General features: G+C 48.3%; 1 protein-coding gene across 1 annotated transcript in view; it reads right to left on the bottom strand.

Annotated features, from left to right (window-relative positions):
- usp24 (ubiquitin specific peptidase 24) overlaps positions 1 to 14101 on the bottom strand; it is a 58748-nt gene that overhangs the window by 4292 nt on the left and 40355 nt on the right. Inside the window, exons 44-66 of the mRNA XM_062556267.1 lie at positions 13160 to 13285; positions 12908 to 13006; positions 12506 to 12588; positions 11892 to 12033; positions 11345 to 11464; positions 9873 to 10093; positions 8940 to 9064; positions 7370 to 7511; positions 6937 to 7087; positions 6708 to 6803; positions 6480 to 6583; positions 6007 to 6120; positions 4469 to 4676; positions 4162 to 4251; positions 2342 to 2444; positions 2125 to 2243; positions 1689 to 1802; positions 1413 to 1478; positions 1238 to 1304; positions 897 to 975; positions 688 to 763; positions 415 to 501; positions 144 to 254 (exon numbers count right to left, since the gene is read on the bottom strand). Coding sequence (XP_062412251.1) covers positions 144 to 254; positions 415 to 501; positions 688 to 763; positions 897 to 975; positions 1238 to 1304; positions 1413 to 1478; positions 1689 to 1802; positions 2125 to 2243; positions 2342 to 2444; positions 4162 to 4251; positions 4469 to 4676; positions 6007 to 6120; positions 6480 to 6583; positions 6708 to 6803; positions 6937 to 7087; positions 7370 to 7511; positions 8940 to 9064; positions 9873 to 10093; positions 11345 to 11464; positions 11892 to 12033; positions 12506 to 12588; positions 12908 to 13006; positions 13160 to 13285 — 2643 coding nt within the window. The remainder of the gene's footprint in view (positions 1 to 143; positions 255 to 414; positions 502 to 687; positions 764 to 896; positions 976 to 1237; positions 1305 to 1412; positions 1479 to 1688; positions 1803 to 2124; positions 2244 to 2341; positions 2445 to 4161; positions 4252 to 4468; positions 4677 to 6006; positions 6121 to 6479; positions 6584 to 6707; positions 6804 to 6936; positions 7088 to 7369; positions 7512 to 8939; positions 9065 to 9872; positions 10094 to 11344; positions 11465 to 11891; positions 12034 to 12505; positions 12589 to 12907; positions 13007 to 13159; positions 13286 to 14101) is intronic.

Genomic DNA, 14101 nt, shown 5'->3' with positions numbered 1-14101 from the left:
ACTACGTTAGGAAGGGAGTCCAATTTATTACTTTAAGTGTATCAGTCAACAGTAAATAATAGCATCCTGGACAGGTAGTAATTCAAGTCGCTTTGGATAAAAGTATCAAGCAAAGGAAGTGTGAAACCCCCACGCAGAAGTACCTGTCTGAGGCTACGGTCTGAGTTCTCATTGGCTGGGCTGCCATCGGAGCCGTTACTGCTTCCTGACTGCTCCTTCTCGTTCAGGAGTGCCGTGGCATAGGCCAGCGTGTCCTACACACACACACACACACACACACACACACACACGTTAAAAAGGAGAGTGGTGTGCACACAGTACGACAAAACACATTTAACATTTCAGACACATTTGTAGAGAAGTTGTAAAGTTCATTTGCGTGCAGAGGGGCGAGTGCTGAGGTCAAAGGCTGACCTGTGCAGAGATGGTGCGCTGGAAGGTTTTGGCAGTGGATGTCTCATTGGAGACGTTACTTTGAGGGGTCCAGTAATGCTCAGACATCTGCAGATCAACAGGAGACAGACAGAGAGAGAGAGAGAGAGAGAGAGAGAGAGAGAGAGAGAGAGAGAGAGAGAGAGATAGAAAAAAAAGTTAGGACAAACAATGTCCGTCATTACAGAAGAAAAGCAAACTGCACAGGTAACGATGGCTATTAGGTACGTAAAGCGAAAGGCTCCATTGCCTGACCTTTTTCTGTAGCCACTGAACCGCCCAGCTCCAGTGCCCAGACAACTCCTTAAAATATTCTTTTGCTGGAGCGCACCTAAAATACAAAACACACACACACACACACACACACACACACACACACACACATGTATAAAAACACTGCTGACACTGTGGATTAAAGTAACGCCATGGTTAATCTGATAGCAAGAAAAGAACCAACTCCTTACTTCTGGGCCAAGGTAACCAGGAACTTGACACACTGGTAGCAGCGACTGCTATCTACATTGTTGCTCTGGTGCATCAGTGCTGAGAAGAGGAGAACACAAGGGCATGTGAGTACACGAGTCACACCTGATCGACCCTTACCAGAAGGAATCAGGAGTAAAAAAACGTAGGATATATACGATATCTTTTGTTTATGTAGGTGACTGGATCACAAAATATTTACTTTCCAATTCAAAAGGATAAATAACAACGCCTTAACTAGTTACGTTTTTTCAACTTATTTTCAAAAGCAAGTTACAATACGACAGACATATTTCAACATAATGCATTTCCTTCTACGTACCCAGCAACCCCTTGTCTGATTCAAATGCAAACTTCAGTCTTCTGGCCTGCAATGGATCCTCCACCATCTGAGAAACACAACAAAATGCTTACAAACATACATATCAATATTAAGACAGACTCAATCACAGTTTACAATCACTGCTGACACAAGTGTTAAAATACACAGCTCTGACCAGGATCTCCTGTAGCATTTGGAAGACGTTCTTGAGCTCGTGTGGAGGAGCAGTCTCCAGCTGATTCTGTAATCACAAACAAACAAAACATGCCGTCAGAAGTGTGTTCTGTGTAAGTGTGTAAGTGTGTAAAGCAGAAGAGGTCTAGGATACACCCCACTCACACTGTGCTTAACACGCCTTAGCTGCAATAAAATCACTATTAACCTCCATGGCGTGTCGAGGACTATTGCTGATAATGATAGGAGATAAGAGGCCCTCAGTGGCCGGAGTTACCTTAAGCAGCTGCAGCACTCCCAGAGAGAAAGGCTCATTACAGAAGCAGCTATACGTGATCATGTCCATGAGTAAAGTCAGAGGGCCCGACAGCTCCCGCATGGCAAACATCACCTAGACACACACACACACACACACACACACACACACACACACACACACACACACACACACACACACACACACACACACACACACACACACACACACACACACACACACACACACACACACACACACACACACACACACACACACACACACACACACACACACACACACATACACATTAGAATTTCATTGAGCCTCTCCAATACAGTTAATATCAGATTAAACCAGTTATATTATCAACTACGGTTTTACATTGGGGAAGTTACTCAAATAACATGACCATATTTGGTCTCATGACTATGGTGTGACAGGCAGGTGAGTTTACCTCCAGCAGGTATGGCTGTCCCTCAGGCTTGAAGAGCAGAGTGTTGATGTCAGGGTGGAGGGGGAGGAGAGGGGCGGAACCGTGGCTACTGGATGAGGTATACTTATATACACCTGGAGCTGAAAAGAGAAGAGAGACCATGTTAACACATGCTAACACACGTGCGCGCACACACACACACACACACACACACACACGGTCGTCTGGCGCCACTCACCCTCGGTTCTGTGGGAGCCCAGGTCCGTTTGCAGCACCACCATGGCCAGCGTGTTGTGCAGGTGCAGGAACTCGCGGGCCTGGGCCGAGCTCCAGCGCCGGTTCTGCCGGAGGAAACACGTCGTCAAATGCCAATTAAGGGGACATCGCCCAAGCATAGTTAACTGCCCACTATCAGCCTGGTATATGTGTGTGCTGCTGACAGGCCACTATCAGCCTGGTATATGTGTGTGCTGCTGACAGGCCACTATCAGCCTGGTATATGTGTGTGGTGATGATGGGCCACTCTCAGCCTGGTATAAGTGTGTGCTGCTGAAGGGCCACTATCAGCCTGGTATATGTGTGTGTGTGTGCTGTTGACGGGCCACTATCAGCCTGGTATATGTGTGTGTGTGTGCTGCTGAAGGGCCACTATCAGCCTGGTATATGTGTGTGTGTGTGCTGTTGACGGGCCACTATCAGCCTGGTATATGTGTGTGTGTGCTGCTGACAGGCCACTATCAGTCTGGTATGTGTGTGTGTGCTGCTGACAGGCCACTATCAGTCTGGTATAGGTGTGTGTGTGCTACTGAAGGGCCACTCTCAGCCTGGTATATGTGTGTGTGTGTGTGTGCTGCTGACAGGCCACTATCAGTCTGGTATATGTGTGTGTGTGCTGCTGACAGGCCACTATCAGTCTGGTATAGGTGTGTGTGTGCTGCTGAAGGGCCACTCTCAGCCTGGTATACAGTATGTGTGTGTGTGCTGTTGACAGGCCACTATCAGTCTGGTATATGTGTGTGTGTGTGCTGTTGACGGGCCACTATCAGTCTGGTATATGTGTGTGTGTGCTGCTGAAGGGCCACTATCAGCCTGGTATATGTGTGTGCTGTTGAAGGGCCACTATCAGCCTGGTATATGTGTGTGCTGTTGAAGGGCCACTATCAGCCTGGTATATGTGTGTGCTGTTGAAGGGCCAGTATCAGCCTGGTATATGTGTGTGCTGTTGAAGGGCCACTATCAGCCTGGTATATGTGTGTGCTGTTGAAGGGCCAGTATCAGTTTGGTATATGTGTGTGCTGTTGAAGGGCCAGTATCAGTTTGGTATATGTGTGTGTGTGTGTGTGCTGTTGACGGGCCACTATCAGCCTGGTATATGTGTGTGTGTGCTGCTGACAGGCCACTATCAGCCTGGTATATGTGTGTGTGTGCTGTTGACGGGCCACTATCAGCCTGGTATGTGTGTGTGTGTATGCTGTTGACAGGCCACTCAGCCTGGTATATGTGTGTGTGTGTGTGTGCTGTTGACGGGCCACTCAGCCTGGTATGTGTGTGTGTGCTGTTGACGGGCCACTCAGCCTGGTATATGTGTGTGCTGTTGAAGGGCCACTATCAGCCTGGTATATGTGTGCTGTTGAAGGGCCACTCAGCCTGGTATATGTGTGTGCTGTTGAAGGGCCACTCAGCCTGGTATATGTGTGTGCTGTTGAAGGGCCACTCAGCCTGGTATATGTGTGTGTGTGTGCTGTTGAAGGGCCACTATCAGCCTGGTATATGTGTGTGCTGTTGAAGGGCCACTATCAGCCTGGTATATGTGTGCTGTTGAAGGGCCAGTATCAGCCTGGTATATGTGTGTGCTGTTGAAGGGCCACTATCAGCCTGGTATATGTGTGTGCTGTTGAAGGGCCACTATCAGCCTGGTATATGTGTGTGCTGTTGAAGGGCCACTATCAGCCTGGTATATGTGTGTGCTGTTGAAGGGCCACTATCAGCCTGGTATATGTGTGTGCTGTTGAAGGGCCAGTCTCTGGCTTGCTGTAACAGGAGCGCCCCCTGCTGTACCTGGTTGTTCTGGCGGTTGGGTCCCAGCAAGAAGATGAGCATGCGGCGGTAGGCAGCATGCTTCAGCAGCAGCTGACAGGGTTCTCCGCCCTGCACATACAAACAAACACACACACACACACACACACACACACACACACACACACACACATTAACCAAACAAGGACTAATAATGACTACTGTCTCTAAATCAGTCACCAAAAATGGCTTTCCATTTGATCTGAGTTGAAGGAAGCAAAAGACGTCAACATTAGAGGTTGTTGTGGCATGACAACAAGTGCCAGTGGCACAACGCCCCCCTCCTCACCCTCTGGGCGAAGCTGCTAAAGAGGGAGAAGTACTGCGAGCAGTTCTTGCAGTTCTCGGGCACGTCCTTGTCCAGGAGGGAGAGGAGCGCGTCCAGCAGGCAGTCCAGCCCGGGGTCCTGGAAGTGCAGCGCGCTCTCCAGAGTCTTCTCCAGGAGGTTGGCCACCACCACACGCACCTCCCGCACACTGCACTCCAGCAAGCAGATCCTGCAGCGAGAGAGGTCACGGACACACACACACACACACACACACAGACACACACGCACAGACACAGACACACGCACACACACACACACACACACACACACAGACACACAGACACACAGACACACAGACACACAGACACACAGACACACAGACACACAGACACACAGACACACAGACACAGTTAGTCTCAGCTGTAGTTCATCTGGTTTATCTGGCATAAAGTGATGGATTTGACCTCCATAGAACAAACATAGTCATATACATGTGTGTGTACTGGATAAAAAGTCTGTGAAGTAATATACAGACAATACACCAAACAAACTGTATAGAAATTGTGTAATTCTCGCTAACAATACCAATGTTATGAGGACTGAATGAACAAGACCGTGTTTCTGTGAACCACCATGGCAGCAATGGAACCACAACAGTGAGCTTGCAGAGAGATCATCTGCAGTCACAAGCAGGGAAGGCCAAGCCTCAAGCCAGCTATGGAGTGGAAAACCACCACTTCTACTATTGTTTTATTCCCCCTGGTGGAATTGCTATTGCTGCTGCTGCTGCTGCTGCTGCTTTTGGAAAGGCCACCCAGACAGCGGGAGTGTATGTGCGTGCATGTGTGTGTGTGTGTGTTGGGAGGTGTCGTACTCGTAAAATAATTCCCTCCTCCACATTCCCTGGCCTTGACACAGGCATGGCGTGATCGGAGGGCAGCCACAACGTTCGATCTCCATCAGCCAATCAGGAGCAACAAGGAGCCACAGACCCCCCCCCCCCCTTTTCTCACCCCCATCCCTTCGTGTTATTGCCCCCCCTCCTCCAATGGGTCTCTGATGAGGCGTTAGCTCTTGCAGACATGGTTGGGCTTTAATTGTCAGGTTCTGCCGCCTCTCTCCTCCATGGCAGAGCCTCCTCCTGGCTCGAAGATGTTTACATTCCAGGGCCAAGGCCCACTTTCCGAGGTGCCGCAGCCAATGGCAGCGCAGAACAGCCGCCGCGCCCTCTACCCCACACAAGGGCTAATGATTCAGCACTTTATAGCTGGCCAGGAGAGGGTTGCTCGAGGGGGGGGGGGTTATAGGTAAGTGTGTGTATGTGTGTGTGAGAGTGTATTTGTGACTAGCAGATTGCTCTCTCAAAAGACACCCTCCTTTTGATATCTTGTAACAATACACAAAAAAGTATGACGAACGTTGTCCGTCGTGCTGCATGACTAAGACAGCTTCTATGTAACACATGAAACGCTGCCCTCCAAAAGCATGGAGTGCTGCAGTACAGCACACTGTGACACTATGCACGGTGACGGTAGAGTGTTCCGGAGAGCTCCACTCACTTGATGATCTCGCGGCCCTCGGGCCCCACCAGGTACTGGGCCATCCACTGGCACGCCTCGCTGCTCTTGGACAGCAGCACCTCCACCGTGGCAATCCACTCCTCCGTGTCCACCCTAGCAGAGGGGCAAATATCAAGGTCAAAGGTCAACGTTTCTCATAGGTCAGAGGTACATCAAAGCAAGTACAATGAGATTCTTACATTAAGAGGGGTTACGGTTTCTTCAAATACTAGAAAATGAATACTAGTGTAACCACCAAATAATAATATACACTTCTAACAATACATAACAAATAACTGAGAAATTGCAAAAAGTAGTGCATGTTAATGAGTGTGTTGTGTTGAAAGATAAACAGTCTTGTTTTCAGTCAGTGTTTTCTCCTTCGTGTTTCTCTGCTGACCATACAGCCTGCATACAACCTCACTGTAACACCTTTTTTGCAATGCTTTTGGTTTGGACGCTGCGGCAGCTACCTGAGTTTCTTTTTGGTGCGCAGGTAGGTGTGGAAGAGGAAGTGGACGGCCAGCTGCAGACTGCCCTTGGCCATGGCCTGGTATGAGGGGTGCTTCAGCTTGGTCTGTCGGGGGAGGGAGGAGGAGGACAAGACGTTAACAATGATGGATATCATATTGACATAACGTATTGATATCGCGCCATGATTGAGTCATTTCCAGTGTTGAGTGGATCGGTGGGCCACTTACAGCGTTGACAGAGGCCAGGGAGAGGGTGAAGTTGAAGTAGTCTGGGTTGTACACGTCTCGGTTCTTCATGAAGCGCAGGTTCTCATCCCTCACCATCTGTGGAGCAGAACGTGCGGGACGCAAGAGTTAGTGAGTGTGCGTTCGCACCTGGCTCGTATGAAGCAGCTGAAAGAAAACGCGAATCTTTCCAGTCGTGAAAAAGTGCTCTGGTGAGCAGTGAATGAATTACCTGGTAGATCCAAGCGGGCATCTTCTCCACAAACAGGCCCTTCTTCTCGCCCTTCCTCACCAGGCGCGTCAGGAGGGTCAGCCGGTCGTTGTTGGCCCTGGGGGGCCGCGGGGAGGACTGGGGGGAGATCTCAGGAGAGGAGGGGGCCGAGCTGGGGGGGGGGAAATAGCATCCAAGTTGTTACAAAAAAGGAAAGAAAAGGCATCACTCCATAGTGAACAGAATAAAACAGACCTAAAGCCCATTTCAGTATGTCAGTCAATATCAGAAGATAGATGCGACTTAAGCAAATCTCATGAAATTCATCAGCTGAACACAACCAGTAATCATGTTTTTGTCATGTTGGATGTAGAACATCTGTTAGAACCAGACAGTGTGAAACTGGTGGTAAGGCTGCTGTGTTGCACAACAGGAAGTGATGCGGGACACTCACAGGGTGAGATCCTCGGCTTCCTGTCTCATGACGCTGACCCGGCTCTTCTTGGGCAGCACCGGGGAGTTCTGGTCGGAGATGCGCTGGTAGAAGAGCATGTAGGCGTTCCAGTAGCGCCGCCGCACGTCTGGGTACGGGTTAGCTGCACGGGAGAGGCACAGTGGGGGAGTTAGAGAGGGCCCGCACGTCTGGGTACGGGTTAGCTGCACGGGAGAGGCACAGTGGGGGAGTTAGAGAGCACGTCTGGGTACGGGTTAGCTGCACGGGAGAGGCACAGTGGGGGAGTTAGAGAGGGCCCGCACGTCTGGGTACGGGTTAGCTGCACGGGAGAGGCACAGTGGGGGAGTTAGAGAGCACGTCTGGGTACGGGTTAGCTGCACGGGAGAGGCACAGTGGGGGAGTTAGAGAGGGCCCGCACGTCTGGGTACGGGTTAGCTGCACGGGAGAGGCACAGTGGGGGAGTTAGAGAGCACGTCTGGGTACGGGTTAGCTGCACGGGAGAGGCACAGTGGGGGAGTTAGAGAGGGCCCGCACGTCTGGGTACGGGTTAGCTGCACGGGAGAGGCACAGTGGGGGAGTTAGAGAGCACGTCTGGGTACGGGTTAGCTGCACGGGAGAGGCACAGGGGTGGAGTTAGAGAGCAGAGAGGGTTAAAGCGGAGCGAGAGGCGCAAACGTTCGATCATTTCCGCGTTCTGTCTTCGCAAAGGGGAGGGGGGCTAAATCCCCCTTTAAGTAGACCTGTTAACATTCGAACTGACCTGCTTGCCAATCTGACAGAAATCGATATCCCACTATGAAGTCTTTGCGACACGCCTCTTTAAGCAGACAGGAACTGTTCGAATTTTTCTTCCATAGAGATGCATTATGTTGCTCTATCTTGTCAGTAATTAAGGATCTTTGTAGAAAGGGCCTGCTGTCTGCTTTATTCTAACTAACAGTCACGCATCTAAAATGGAGAACAGCGTTTAATGATCAACACCTCTGGCTATTTCATGGCATAAATATACTTGATGAATAAAAAATAAGGAAATACATAAAAAATAAATGAACCAATACATAAACAAACAAACATAGATTCATAAATAAGTTAACTAAACAAGATCTATGAAATGTTTGTGATAAAAATTCAAAAACATTTCTTGGTACCACCTTATTGAATTTAGTACCGTCCTGAAGAGATGTCACACAACAATCTAGCATCAATAGCAACTAGCATCATGGTTGAGTGAGTAGGTCTGTTGCTCTTCCCAGTAAATTGGCAAAGAATGACACTAAGTACAACAGCGTTCAAAGGCAGTATTGATGTGACTACACATGCACTGTGCTAAACAGTCTTCCTAATCTGTGCGTCCATCTGGATACATTAAACTGCCAGTTGACCAGATGGAAAGGCTTCCCCAGATGCCATGCCACTTGGCTGTGACTCACTGTTCAAGAGGGAGATAGGGAGATAGAGAGAGAGAGGGAGATAGAGAGAGAGAGAGAGAGAGAGAGAGAGAGAGAGAGAAAGAGAGAGAGAAAGAGAGAGAGAGAGAGAGAGAGAGAGAGAGAGAGAGAGAGAGACTTACATTGGTCATATACTTTGGGCCTGTACTCTCCTCCAAAGCACTCGTACTCCAGGGTCTCATCATTCATGTCAAACTCCTCCACCACGTTATCGTTGAACTTGTACCAGCGCCCTCGAGCACAGCCCCTAAGAGTGGACAACAGCACGGAGGGGGAAGAGGACAGGAAACAAATCAAAGAAACAAAAATATTAGGAGACAGAAGAAAAACCATCACATAAAGTAGTTGAGAAATATTTGTTAGTGGAGACTAAAATGTAGGCCAGTTTTGTGGAGGGTTTCCACATTCCTGCATTCATCGGATGCCTGCCATGCCTTGTGTGTTTTTGATTATTATTTGTTACAGCGGCGTGGGTGCCAGACATCTGGAGCTGGTTTGATGATTTAAGTGTTGCAGACCCCTCCATAAAAACAGCAGCCAAAACCAGGAGTGTGTGTGTGTGTGTGTATTCCCCCCATCCACAATGGCCCACATAAAGATGCTTTTTTTTTCTAGACGGGCAGAGCAAGCCGGAGTATAAAAACCCCTCTCATCTGCTTTCCAGTTTCCCCAGCCTTCACCTTGACCACTGAATTCTCTCTTTTTCAATCTTTTCATTTCACTTAGTTTTCCCCCGGACATCCACAAAAGATCTGCCTTAGCTTAACCCAGACTATGTAAATAATGATGTGTTCAACAATAACACCTACGCACTGACTGAGAACCATGTCATAATGTCATGGCTACTCCTGGTAACTGCTTCAGACAATACAGTCAGTGTGCAGAGACACACACACACTCCTCACTCGTCATTCACAAGTACTAAAACACCCATCCCAACATGACCCGTGTGGTGTGGTGTGGTGTGGTGTGTGTTAAATAAAGCGAGAGGCTGCGCTGCTGTGGGATGCGGTGCTGATGCGGTGCTGATGCGGTGCTGATGCGGTGAGACCCACCGGCGGTCCTTGATGAAGGAGTAGTAGTGTCCGGCGTGGGCCTGGCCGCTGTGCACCACCACGCCCACGAGCTCGTAGTTCTCCGAGATGGTGACCTTCTTCCGGGGGGAGGAGCCGCCCGAGGCCTCGCCGCCGCGGCCGTTCTCGCCGTGGTCGGCGCTCGAGTCCTGCCGGGCCATGCCGGACACCGTGTACGGCTCCATGTTCAACACCCAGGGGAACTGAGAGAGACAAAAAGGGGGAGAGAGGGGGAGAGAGAGAGAGAGAGAGAGCACATAACACCATGAGCACATAATGAGTACACAACTCTTAAAGGCCATCCACACACTTCCAATAGCTATAATCAGGCTTTCCTTACTGTGGGCCAGTATGGATCAGTTCCTATTGTTCATTGGTATACTGTAGTTACAAGTGTCCTTTTAGTTGCCTTTAGCAGTATGGAAGAATCTTTACTAGATGAGCAACACAGAAGGTACTGGAAGCTTTCTAGTTATCTTTTTAAGAAACTAGGTCACAGCACGGAAGGCAGCGGTTTCCTCATGAGTGGTCATCAGCAACCACTAGGGATGTAACGATGCATCGTGACACGAATAAAAATCGATACAAATGCGTGATGATTCGCACCGGTTGATAGAAAAAATGAATCGCGATGAGTCACGTGACTTATGTCACTAGGTACGGGGCACAGAACGAGGGAAGACGACGGTAGGCAACAACTTTGAACTAGAGTGTGTGTGTCAGGGTTCGTATGGGTGCTTGAAATCCTTGAAAATGCTTGGATTTTAATGTGGTGTTTTCAAGGTTTGAAAAAGACATCATTTTTTTTAGTGGAAATGGCTTACTGTAGCATTGTGCTGATAGATGGAAAAAGTTGCCTATTTAAAGGCACAGTCTGAATTTTAATCCTAGCTCTCCATTTAGTGTGTGCACTTGAACAACTATAATGATGTAGCATATAACAGTACTGCCCTACAAAGCAGAAAGGCAGTAACTGCATTTTTGGTCGAAAATTAGTTATTATAATTTTCATGACATTAAAGTTGTTATGAAGATTGATAAGCACCAAAAATAAGCTAATGTAAAGTAAAAAAATAAATAAACCTCCAATAACTGCTACATTAACTACAACCATAAGGCTAAGCAACAGCATAACTTTAAAATGTTTTTTTTTTTTTCAGTTTGCACTCTGCATAGTTACTGCCTTTTTGCTTTGCAGGGCAGAGTAGGGCATTTTCTTTGGAGCAACCTCTTCATACAGCATCAATATCAAAAAGAAAAATCGTGATAAAATCGTATCGTGAACAAAAAATCGTGATCCATATCGAGTCGTGAGTTGAGTGTATCGTTACATCCCTAGCAACCACAGCTGCATTCTCCACATCAGAGCCAAAGGCCTCGCAGTGAGCTCTTCGGTTTTCTATGTCAGAAGCATAGCGTTAGCGTGGAACAGGAACAGGAAGTTGGGTTCTCACCCGGATCTGCTCGTCGTATTTGATGGAGCGTCCGCTCTCCCAGTCGAAGCCGAAGCGCATCAGGTGGATGACCAGCACGCTGGGCAGGGACTTGATGCAGGTGCGCTTCACTGTGGTTCTCTGGGACAGGGAATGGCCAGTTAGTAATAGCCTACACACACACACACACACACACACACACACACACACACACACACACACACACACACACACACACACACACACACACACACACACACACACACACACACACACACACACACACACACACACACACACACACACACACACACACACACACACACACACACACACACACACACACACACACACACAAGCAGACAAACAAGCACCGACACCAACACATACACACAGGCATGTACACACACAAACAAACAAGAACAGTCACCAACGCACACATGCAGATACACACACAGACACACAGACGCAAAACAAACAAGCACAGACACCAACACATACTGCACACACATGCAGATACACGCACAGACAGGCAATGGGGGCCACCTGAGCCGAGGTGCTGAGTTACCTTCTCCTTGCACTTCTCGCAGTAGTAGGCGTTGCTGCCCTCCAGCACCTCTCCCCTGACAAACTGGTCCAGGGAGATCTCCAGGCTCTGGCAGGACGTCACCCCCAGGTTCAGCGCCATGAACGTCTCCTCCCGCTCATACCTGCCCAGGGTCACGGCAGCGGCGTCAACCAGCACCAAATATCACCACAAATCACCACAAATCACCAGTATCACCACTCACTACTACTACATTCTAGGTGAATGAATGAATGAATGAATGAATGCTACTGTAAATAACATGGAGTTTCTATTTCGTTTCTCCTGACCGCCAAAGGCGGTACTTTCAGCACATGGATTTCCATCCCACGTGCTGAAAGCACCGCCTCTGGCGGTCATCCGCAAATCATAGAACCGTGGTTACATTTGTAACCCTCGATTTGAATACTAGGAGCTGACAAAATATAACAACAATTAAGGCCTTTGCACACGGAGTCCTCCTTACTGTTTTACTTTACAACCTCACGTGGTGTCCATCACATGTTTCACACTGACTCACACCGTCTCATCCATCAAAAATGTTTTTGAAACAGATTTTTAATGTACTGCATACTCCTTCACTCCTTCACACTCACCTGTGTGGACAGTCTTTGCAGATCTTCTGGTCGGAGAAAATGCCCTGGAACGTGTTCTTGAAGATCTGCTCCCGTCCAATTTTCTGAACAGAAATCAGACAAATAAATAGAGATGTTTTTTTTCGGGCAGGATTTACTGTTGATAGATGCCTGCTTTGATTAAGGTGTGCCTGCCTGCTGTCTGAGCTCTGTGCTGTCCAGACAAAATGCATATTGCTGCAAAATATTTGATCATCACTGTTGGAACATGACTGGCTTTAGTAGCCTGCATCCCTTGTCCATCTGCGTACAATCAACCGCTCAGCTGGTGTGTGACTGAAGATAGCGCTGTGTGTGTCTGAGGGTGTGTGTGAAAGAGAGTGTTTGTGTGTGTGTGTGTGTGTGTGTGTGTGTGCGCTGTACCTTCAGGTGTTCGTCCAGCTGGTCCACCAGACTGGTGAAGAACTCGTAGGCATCCTGCTGTTCACGCACATACAGCTCCTTATTCCACATCTTAAAGATCTGCAACAAAGGCAACACACACACACAAGACTCACTCTTAAGCAAAACACACCAGCTGCACTTCAGACCGTCTTTCCGTAGTATTTTGGGAGAAGGACTGGGGCCATGGGATCATTTACTCAGTTGTTCAGATATGCTATTCCGCGACATTACCTTCCAGAAGTTTTCCGGGACGTAGTACTGCAGTTTGCTCTCCATCAGATGCCCAAACAGAGACTGGACCTGACAGAACACACTCTCTTCCGGGTTCTCTGTATCGTCCTCGATGGATAGGAAAGCCTGGAACACACAAACACACACACACACACACAAACAACGTTAAAAATATGCAAAAGACAACACATAAGAAATGAGCACAGCCCATGTCGCCATCTCTAAGTAAGCTCTCCAGGCCCTTATTATGCCCTCACACAGCCCCAGGTCATCACACTCACACAGCCAGGAATTACACTTTTAATAACTGTACATTTTCACACCATTTGCCATTAGCATTCTTCTTTCATTATTTGATTCCTTGTCCAGAATAGTTCTGATCTTGAGCTGTTAAACTTGATCTAGTTAAACTAGCTATTCTAGCTGATAAGAGTGGAATGTGTTTAACATACTGGTAGACAGCGGCAAGGTCAAGAGTGAGAATGTCCTCCTGTCATTTTCCGCAAATCCTACGACCAGATATTCTAGCAAGTTCTTCACGTCGGTATCACACTACCCCCATACATACATTCAGGCTGGGAAGATGCTTGGACTGTTTCCTTATCTAATTATAGACAGGGTGAAACTTAACGTGTACAAATATATCAGTCCCTTAATGCACATTAGTGGAAGGAATACAACCATGGCTCTTGATTGAACACCACTACCTGGTTGAGTCTCTGTGGTGTGAGACTAGAACATAGAACATTCCCACGATGGTATATCCTGAGGCATAAAGGCACAGCCTCAGTTCTATTTCATTTCTCCTGACCGCCAGAGGCGGTGCTTTCAGCACCGCCTCTGGCGGTCATCCGAAATTCATAGAACCGTGGTTATATGCATAACCTTCGTTCTACAGTGTCTGTCCCCATCTACTGGAGAGACCCTGCTAAGACTCGCACT

The sequence above is a fragment of the Sardina pilchardus genome, chromosome 15 (assembly GCF_963854185.1).
Source record: "Sardina pilchardus chromosome 15, fSarPil1.1, whole genome shotgun sequence".
Lineage (NCBI taxonomy): Eukaryota > Metazoa > Chordata > Actinopteri > Clupeiformes > Clupeidae > Sardina > Sardina pilchardus.
Note: the sequence above shows the minus strand (reverse complement) of the source record. Positions and strands in the feature narration are given on the sequence as shown.